This window comes from Hordeum vulgare, chromosome 3H (genome assembly GCF_904849725.1).
Source record: "Hordeum vulgare subsp. vulgare chromosome 3H, MorexV3_pseudomolecules_assembly, whole genome shotgun sequence".
NCBI classification, from domain to species: Eukaryota; Viridiplantae; Streptophyta; class Magnoliopsida; order Poales; family Poaceae; genus Hordeum; species Hordeum vulgare.
In genome coordinates, this window is record NC_058520.1 from 490,928,936 (window position 1) to 490,939,288 (window position 10,353).

The 10,353-nt window shown below is 47.6% G+C and overlaps 1 protein-coding gene across 1 annotated transcript; it reads left to right on the forward strand.

Annotated features, from left to right (window-relative positions):
• The first annotated feature begins 446 nt into the window (after positions 1-446).
• On the forward strand, positions 447-10,096 carry LOC123441914 (transcription factor PCF7-like). Its single transcript, XM_045118086.1, has 2 exons — positions 447-686; positions 8,507-10,096. The coding sequence occupies exons 1-2, from the start codon at positions 447-449 to the stop codon at positions 9,749-9,751; spliced, it is 1,485 nt and encodes a 494-aa protein (XP_044974021.1). The 3' UTR covers positions 9,752-10,096.
• Positions 10,097-10,353: the final 257 nt, after the last annotated feature.

The window sequence follows — 10,353 nt, forward strand, 5'->3', positions numbered from 1 at the left end:
GAGAAGAACTCATTGTCTTCGTGAAATTTCAGCCAAAGATGTTGTCATGGCAAGTTGGCAAAACTTTTCCCAATGCATGTTTTTAGCCTTTTCTCCTCTGTCTTCGTGTAGGGATTTTGTGTGGGTGTCCACCTCTACATTACTTATGACCACCATGTCAATGAATTAAACAATATTGCTACCTCTATAGCTAAAAAACAGGGTGGTTGTTATAGATCAGTCGGATGATCTCAACCAATTTTAAGCCGCCCTAAGAGCCATTGGATCATATACCATCTATTGGCGTCTGGTTTGTTCAGCCGACCAGCACGCCTCCCACACGCATGAGTGCAACTCCCCGTAGCACCTAGCATTACGACATCCATGGTAGCTCGAGGGATGCCCATGGCAGCATCAACTCACAGCTCGAACGGAGCCATGGCAGCAGCTCCCAATCTCTCGTTGCAATGCAACTCCACTGCCATCCAGGGAAGCAGCTCATCGTCTATCCCGCTGCAATGCAGTTCCACCGCATTCTCTCCCGTTGCAACGCAGCTCCGTCGTCGGAGTGGCAGCAGCTCGCCATCCCTCCCGCTGCAATGCAGCTTAGTCATCGGAGTGGCAGCAGCATCATCATAGCATCGCGTGCTGCAACCGGCACCGCCGCCGTCTCTCCTACCGCAACACAGCTCCGCCATCAGCGTGTGGTACGTCTCCAACGTATCTATGATTTTTGATGGTTTCATGCTATTATCTTGTCAAACTTTGGATGTTTTGCATGCCTTTTATATATTTTTTGGGACTAACTTATTAACTCAGTGCCAAGTGGCAGTTCCTATTTTTTCCATGTTTTTGACCCCTTTCAGAGGAGATTTTGAAACGGAGTCCAAACGGAAGAAAATCCCCAAAAAGATTTTTTTTTGGAACGGAAGAAGATCGGGGAACTTGGGAGCCAAGGCAGAGGAGCTCCTGGGGCCCCACAAGCCCCCACCCCGCGGCCAGGGGGCGCGCCATCCAGGCTTGTGGGCCCCCTGGACGCCCTTTGCCCTAGGACTTTCGCCTATATATTCCCATAAATTCAGAAAAAATCAGGAGATCATCGTAATCACTTTTTCGCCGCCGCAAGCTTCTGTCTCCGCAAGATCCCATCTGGGGCACGTACTGGTGCCCTGCCGGAGGGGGGATTCGGACACGGAGGGCCTCTCCATCAACACCATGACCTCTCCGATGATGCGTGAGTAGTTCACCATAGACCTACGGGTCCATTGCTAGTAACTAGATGGATTCTTCTCTCTCTTGGATCTTCAATACAAAGTTCTCCATGATCTTCATGGAGATCTATCCGATGTAATCTTCTTTTGCGGTGTGTTTGTCGAGATCTGATGAATTGTGGATTTATGATCAGATTATCTAAGAATCTTATTTGAGTTTCTTCTGATCTCTCTTATGCATGATTTCATATCTTTGTAATTCTCTTCGAGTTGTGGGTTTTGTTTGGCCAACTAGATCTATTATTCTTGCAATGGGAGAAGTGCTTGGTTTTGGGTTCATACCGTGTGGTGACCTAACCCAGTGACAGAAGGGGTAGCGGGGCATGTATCGTGTTGTTGCCATCAAGGGTAAAAAGATGGGGTTTTCATCATTGGTTTGAGATTATCCCTCTACATCATGTCATCTTGCTTAAGGCGTTACTCTGTTCGTCATGAACTCAATACACTAGATGCATTCTGGATAGCGGTCGATGTGTGCAGTAATAGTAGTGGATGCAGAAAGTATCGGTCTAATTGTCTCGAACATGATGCCTATATGTATGATCATTGCCTTACATATCATCATGACTTTGCGCGGTTCTATCAATTGCTCGACAGTAATTTGTTCACCCACCGTGATACTTGCTATTTTGAGAGAAGCCTCTAGTGAACACTATGGCCCCCAGGGTCTACACCACACCATATTTTCAGCCTTACACTTTTTACTTCGTTGCACTTTCTGCCTTCAGATCTCACTTTGCAAACAATCTTGAAGGGATTGACAACCCCTTTGAAGCGTTGGGTGCAAGCTTGTTTGTGTTTGTGCAGGTACTCTGGACTTGACGAGACCCTCCTTCTGGATCGATACCTTGGTTCTCAAACTGAGGGAAATACTTACTGCTCCTGTGCTGCATCACCCTTTCCTCTTCAAGGGAAAAACCAACTCAAGCCCAGCCTGTGTCAACGTGTCAATTTCTGGCGCTGTTGTTTGTGGGATAGCAGCGTGGCAGCAGCTCGACGCCTCTCCTGCTGCAATGCAGCTCTGCCGTCGACGTGGCAACAACTCGTCTCCCCTCCTGCTGCTGTAACGCAACTCCATCGCCGGAGTGGCAACATCACCATCGTAGAATCACATGCTGCAATGCAGCTCCACAACCACCAATGGGAGCAACTCGTCACCTCTCTCTTTCACTAGGAGCAGATCCGTGATAGCATCGCCTTGCTGCAATGGAACTCCACTAGGCCAAGGCAACAGCGTCATCCTCACCTAGACTATAACACCATGAGGTTGACGGCCAATGAGTTGCAGTGTTGGTGCCTCATCTCCAGCAGGACACCTTCCTCCTGAAAGCATCCTTGCAGCGAAGAGTGAGAGAAAAGTTAGGGGTAGCAACATGTAGTAGGAGTGCAAGAGGTTGATGATGAGAAGGAATCGGTGGAGATGAAGATGAGAAGATAAGGCTGGCATGGAAATACTAACTTGGTGGAACAAGTGGCTCTCATGGCCAGCAGATAATGCTGCCCAGCAAGCACGCCCACCAGGATGCGTGGCGAGCGGAGCGCATGGTTTACGTCACAAAAATCATTCGGTTGGTTTCAAGCCTTTTAGATAAAATAATGCATTATAACAAGGTTGACACACATGTCATTAAAGTAACAATCATATGGCTCTAGCCATCATGCCAAATCGCTACAAGCATGTCATGTTAATTCGTCATATAGCCATATCATACATTATCTTATTAATATAACAAAGGCTATATCACATCACATGCATATCATGCAAAACCAAATTAATGACTTCTAAACGGTTCATACAAGATTTTATTTTACGTGGATTATAAGGTTTTGAAACAAACTGTAGCTACCATTGTTCAACAAAAAATCTTGAGCCCCATCTGCATGCCCTTTAGTTTGCAGAAAATCATTTTTATTAACTACGGTTGAATCCAAAGAATTAAAGAATGACATTGATCTATCAATGACTATACTCAGGAGCATCATCGAATGATCGTGCATAGCAAGAACTTTGTAGCAAAATTCCACCATGCCGACAAGATACGAAAGGGAAGGAACAAGAAATTAAGTAATATATTTCATCTACTACTCGCACAAATATTATTTAGAAATATATGTCGTCTACTATAAAATTATATTGTGCAATACTCATGGATCTCATGTATTGTAGATTGTAACATGCATCTACACACAACATGATTCAGATACCACTATAGGGAAACGCAATAGAAAACAAAGCAAAAAAAAGGTCCTATGCATTAGTCTAGGACCACTATGAAGATGCACACAAGGTCTCATCTGATCATTACCAAGTCGTAGCGCAACGAGAGAAGAGTTGGTGACGGTCATTCGGGTAGATTCCCGCAGCTAGGATTTACAACCTCCCAACCGCGTGAATTTTCTCCCTCGAACAATCCCTGAAATAGAAGATCAAATGAACGACCCCTCTTCCGGGTTGCACACATATGGTGTCACCTATCCAGCGGCACTTCATTGTCTAGAGCTAGTCTCTACCGGATACTAGTCAGCCTTGCGGCAGAATGAAACTATTTAGCGAGGGGCATGAGAGAGAAAGGCAGATCATTGCATGACAATGGTGAGAGCTCAAAGGCTGAAATTGAGTTGTGTTTGAAGAGCACCTCTTCCCGTATTTATAATGGAAGAAGGGATGAAGGAGTCAAGGAGATGGATGCCAAATAACCACCGACCCCTCACCAACATTACCCCACAAAAGGGGGAGCTTGCCCCCAAGCCTCTCTTTGTCTATGGCACCACATGGAGAGGGATGCCCCAAGGGGGGTCCCAACATTTCTACACGAAATGTTAGGGATGCCCTCGACAAGTTTTTCACCGTTTCTGGGTTGCCCCACAAAAAAGTGCGGGGCCCAAAAAAATTAGCCCCCATAAATTAGGGATCTTGACCCCCGGGTGGGGACAATGTATTTTTTTGCGTGCATTCCCTCCGGATTTTTTGCAAGGTCCTATAGCATTTCTGACACTCTCCAAAAAATGTTGGACATGTTCCAAAACTTTTTGGCTTGATGATTTACACCGAAACAATTTTTGGTTTCTCCGAACCACTTTCAGTTTTCTATCAGAAACATATTTAGTTTCTTTGAAACTTTTATGGTGACTATTTCTTAGGTTCCTACCCTAATACTTAGCATATAAATAACCCTTAAGCGTAGAACCTGTAGGTTTGGTGAAAGATAAACATGACTGGAACTATTTCCAATTAGTGATCAATAGCGGAACCGTGGATATCCATATTGACCTTTATACCAACACAAATGGATATTCGAGTGAACCTTTAGTGTCGGGGAAGTAGTTGAAGTAGAGGGTGAAGACCACCACGAAAAGGGAGCACTTGTGCCGAGGCGCTCCTCAAAAACATTATCGCCCTTCTCCCGATGCATGATCACAAAGGGCAGGGTTCTGAAGGCCCGCTCTACCAAATGATCGGGCATGCGATTGATGGGATGGGATCACCGAAAGTAGCTACATTGAGTGGAACAGTAGAGGACGACTACGGTTCTGCGTGAGGAGGGAATCAGAGTGTTGACCGGAGTTACCAATGCCTTTTTAGACAATCTCGTGAAGCTTTTATTAGGTCGTCACAATGTTTGCAAGGACAAACATAGGATCATCGGATTGGTCTAACCAAACATGATGGCCAACCCTCAAATGTAAAGCATGTTTCCTTAAATTATGAGGCTTGAAATTCAAGCTCCTAAACTTGTGGACAAGATATATAGGCCGTTGAGTAGGGAGTCGCGGGCCTGCTTAGGCCCACGACCTAGTCGGCAAATAATCCATGACACTTCCATTAATGACCCATAATAAATCACAGGTTAACTAACCGTTCCTGAGTGACAGAAATATAGCACATCAGTGGCGGATCCATAATTTGAAGTTACCAGGGGCGGGTTTTTTGAAGCCATGATGCAATAAAAGAAGACAGTCAAAATTATTTGACCGAGTCATATGAATCCAAGCAAGATGACCACCGCAATGAACAATTCAAAGTAGTTTCATTCTTAAGGGAAAAAATATATAACGTGACAAAAAATCATATAAGGTCTGCTTCATCTTCATCTTCTTAGGTTCGCATGACATCAAATTTGGTAATTAACGTTCAAAAATTTGGCTAAAGTAAAAAAGAATTTAAAAATATATAGAAGTATGAGAGAAGAAGGTTGGTGATGCCAAGAACGAGAATGAATAAACTTGTTGTTGCTCTCTCTGTTGGCTGATCGGTTAGAGATATAAACAGGGAGGCTGCCGATCCTGCCTCTCCCATGGATGACCATAGGAACACGTGGGTTCTTCTCCTTCCCCTTCGAGCACTGTCAGTTGGGGAAGGAGCCGGGCAGGCTCGCGGCAAGGCTACCGACCGACAGCCTAGGGCGCCGCATCTTGGACGCGAGGCAGCACCTGAAGGCGGCGTGATCTAGGAATACATATTGCCTAATATGGTTTCCTATCGACAGAATTGGTAATACAAGAACTTTACAGAAACTTAGGGGCTCACGAAGTCACCTGCAAGTGGGCCTTAGTCAATGGCCCATCTTTTCAACTTACAAGCTAATCGTTATCTTCTCGTCTTCCTGCTCGTAAATACATCTCCAATCCAACATACATGCCGATCTATACGAGAGCTACTCTCCCTCCCATTGACGTTGCAAAAAGCAAGAGGGGTACCATATGTTTAGAAAATTTACCCGGGGCGACCGACCCTACATGACCCTACACTGGATCCGCCCCTGTAGCACATCCATGACATAGGTCTAAACTCGGCTCGATCACGAAACACGATGCGCGTGTGGGGCACAAGGCGGAGGAGAAACACACATGCATCACTCCTCTTCTCAAGTTTCAATAGCATGTAGAAGAGAATCATTTGTAAACATGTCTCAACTCTAGTGGTATGGTAGTAAACTTTCCTCCATGTCATAATGGTCTTAGAGATTAACCAAAAAATATTGTGTATGTGAGCGTAGTGTCCATCTATAATTCAAAACAATTATCAATTTCATTGTGAATGATGTTGGGAGCTATGCTCCTCAACTTGATTTATTTTATGTAGGTGACATTTTTTAGTTTAAAATTGTTTTACTTTAGCATGGCCACAACTGCATCAACAATCTAACTGCAATGTATTCCCTCTGTCCTAAAATTCTTGTCTTAAATTTATCTAAATATGAATTTATGTAGTCATATTTTAGTATTTACATACATTTATCTCTAGATAAATCTAAGACAAGAATTTTAGAACGAAGGGAGTAATTAACTATTGATTGAAACCAGTAATGGAGCCGTGTGGAGTCCATAGTCCCATCTATACCTTCCGTTTCTAAGTATAAATCGCTTTGAAGATTTCACTACGGACTACGGACTACGTATTAATGTATATAGATATATTTTAAAATATTTATTTATTTATTTTGCTTCGTAATTTATATTGAAATCTCTAACATTTAGAAACGAAGGGAGTAATAAGTATGAAGTACTAGTACTATTTGTCATTTATACTAGTACTATTCAGCATGCAAACAAAAATCGACGGGGCTGTGTGGTTCGTGGACCTAGCTTTGTTAGCTACTCGCATTGATGTCCGGCAACGTGCCAGTCCTTAGCGGAAGGCTTTGCCCTGGCGCCCATCGCTGACAGACAAGATGAAGAAGGGGGAAGACCTGTATTCAGAAACTTCATGGGACATATTTCTTTCGGGCAAGGAGAGATTAGCCTAGTTTAGCAAACCTAAGCCGAGTAGAGGAGGCAGGACGTGACACAGCACGAGAGGACGGACCAGTGAAGCCAATTGTCTAGCCGGCCCAAATAATTGGCGCGTCTGCATTGAATACATGCGAGCAAGAGTTGATGGATCTAGCGTGTAGAGTAGCTAGCTGCATCCCGGCGCGCGTGTTGCAACCTACTCGTCGCGCGCGCAGTGCGTAGTTAATGGTGGAGGAACTGTACCTCTGTGATGGCGCGGTCGGCCGCCTCACCACATCACACCACGCCTCTACACACCTAGGCTTGGTACAAGCCTCTTATCTACACACCTAGAGCACGGCACACACATGCCGGTTATTAATCGATTGGACAGGTCAAAATTTGTGCTCGTGTTTTTCACCAGGAAAACGTTCGTTTCTCTGGCCGGGATCAGATGTAAGTAGTTACCGTACTATTACCCGCGTACAGTACATGCATGCTACAGTACGCATATATACGGCCGTGGTGCTTAACGAAGAAACAAGAAGATCTGGGTGCATGCATGAGCATGACACAGTCACAGTCGTGCGCAACTTTGCAATAGAATAGACATGACACAACAGTACACAATCAGCCGGCAGCGTATATGATGCTGTATGTGCGTGGGCCATACCCACTGGACTGGAGCATGCAGTCTTTAGTCGCCAAAGCAAAGAGCGAGGGCGCGATTTAATGTCCCGTGCAATTGAATTGAATTAAAATCGGCAAAACTGAAGCAGGGAGAGGGACGTGATCCCCGCCAGAGTTTCTGTCCTCCGCCCTGACTTGGCCTGCATGCCCTGCGCCTCTGCCCTCTCGCTCTCGCCCTGCATCATCCTACCAATCTATACTTCCATAGACTCTCTCTCTCTCTCCCTCTCAACACTTTACCCGCTGTCATAATAAAACTGGGAGCATGCATGGAGGAGAGATGCTCTCCTAAACTCAAGCAGCACCACATGTCCTTCTCTCTCAGGGTTTACATATAGAGAGGAGTATGTGGGTAAGAAATACTACTACTAGTAGTAGAAGCATAATAATGATCCCCCTTTTGGATGGAGCGTCACTCACTCCCTCTCTAGATCTTCTTTCGCCCCTCTCTCTCTCCCATCGGATCGATCCGAGTGTGAGCTTAGCTAGCACACAAAGAGCTAGATTGCCAAGATAAGATCTACGCTGCACTCACTGCCCTCTTTTGCTTGTCACTTTCGCAAAAGGGAGGCAGCAGGCCGGCCGACTAGCTAGCGAGCGAGCAGCTACTAAGCTTGCTTGTGTGGTTCCGCCGTGGCCATTAAAATCTTTGGGTTTTCCCTCCCTCGGCCGGTGTCAAGCTGAGAGCTAGGCGCAGCACAAGAGATATGCCAATCCCATGCAGGAATAGTACTAGCTAGTATTTCGTCCTGCGATTAACTATCAGGCCTGGCCGGCTGCCCCTTTCTTCCAGTTCCCGGCCGGTTGGTTTGTTGTTGGTGGGGTGTGGGCGGGGGAGTGTAAGATTGAGGTAGCTCAAGCTGGAGGAGGACAAGAACCGGTTGTCCAAGGGCTTAGACCCTTGGAGCAACCCTACCGCCGCCGCCACCACCAGCACCCTGCACTACCTGCTCCAGGAGAAGGAGAGAGCGCAGGCGCAGGCGCAGCTCCAGATCTACCACCAGCAAGGCTTCGGAGGCTACCTCCACCAGCACCGGAGGCAGCAGCAGGCAGCTGGGGAAGGCGCCGATGGCGGCAGCAGCGGCGAGTCCACGCCGGTGGCGGACGCCCTGGCGACGGCATTCGGCAGCGGGCGCATCGTGCGGTCCGCGGCCGGCCGCAAGGACAGGCACAGCAAGGTGTGCACCGCGCGTGGGCTGCGCGACCGCCGCGTCCGCCTCGCCGCGCACACCGCCATCCGCTTCTACGACGTGCAGGACCGCCTCGGCTACGACCGCCCCAGCAAGGCCGTCGACTGGCTCATCCGCAACGCCAAGGCCGCCATCGAGGAGCTCCCCGACCGGCCCGAGGAGGCGCCGCCCACCGCGGAGCCGGAGCCAGTGGCCGCCGAGCAGATGTCTGAGCACGTGACCTCAACGTCGTCCTACGGGTTCGGCAACCCCGGAGGTACTGCCATGACCAACTCCTTCCTTCAACATCCACTTGGCGCAGACCAAGTCTCCGACAACGTCAAGTCCTTGTTTCCTTCCTCGTCCACGGCCACCGCCAGTGGCCACGACGAGTACCGGGGCTCCCCGCCGGACCTCCTGTCTCGCACAACCAGCAGCCAGCCGCAGGAGCTGTGCCTTACACTCCAGTCCAACCAGCATAACATCTTTACCCATGTATCTCCCAACCATCACGGTATCATCTCGGGTGCAGGCGTTCCAGGTTGGCCAGACCACGGCCAGAGAATGCCATCGTCGACATGGCATGCCTCAGACAACAACGTGGGAGAGGGCCGTGGCGCCGGCGGCAACGGCGACAGCTACATGTTTGCAGGCATCCCCGCGCGGCAAGGGCTGGAGCAAGGCCACCTCTTCTCGTCCAACGGGGAAACCCTTCAGTCCAGTGCCGGCTGGGCCGCGTCTGCCCGCGCTTGGCTAGACCCTCTAGCCGGAATCCACCAGCCGTCGGCAATGTCTGGGCAGATCGGATTCAGCCATCTGGTTGGCGGCGGCGGCGGCGGCGGGTTTATGGGGTTCCTCGCGCCGGCTGCACAGCGGCTCCAGCTCCAGGGCGAGGAGGAGGAAGGAAGCGACGTGATGCGAAGAGACTGATGAACCGGCCGGCGCATGAGGTGTGAGATTTCTGTTAACACGCTTCATTTGATCCGGTGCTCAGTTGTATGTCATTTTATGTAGGGGTTTATGTCATCGGATTTGTCATTAGCTGTTACTACTTTTATATTATTCATTCATGCATGTTCAACTCTGGCTTACAGTACTACGTACTAGTAGTAGTTAAGACTTAAGAGTACGTTCCCTTGGACCTGGACAGCTTCACTGTTGCATTAGTTGCTGCTGTTGCTATTTCCTCCCCTTTAATTTATTCTCGGCATGGACAAGACACGGTGATGATGAGATGAAACAATCTGATGATCTCGATGGTTTGCCTCCTTTGGATATTTTATTGTTTCTTTTCTGACTAGTACTAGCTCTAAGGAATATTCAAAGACTTCTAGCAAATTTAAAGGTTGTCGTTCGTCCCTAGCTTACATACATCCTGATGATTCCATAAAGGCCCCTAAATTTCTGCAGCCCCCAGTAATATCTAGGCAATGCAGAGGCCAGCAAAAGGAAGTTACTACTAGTAAAATATAAATAGCTTAAAATATAGCTGAACTGAGAAAGTATTTGATCCACTACTGTAGCTGTTAGGA

Bases quoted from the DNA above. Each gene is read 5' to 3' on its own strand.
- LOC123441914 (XM_045118086.1), top strand. From the start codon at position 447: ATGCAACTCCACTGCCATCCAGGGAAGCAGCTCATCGTCTATCCCGCT. The intron at 687-8,506 runs GTACGTCTCCAA...AGATTGAGGTAG, and splicing joins AGCTCCGCCATCAGCGTGTG to CTCAAGCTGGAGGAGGACAA.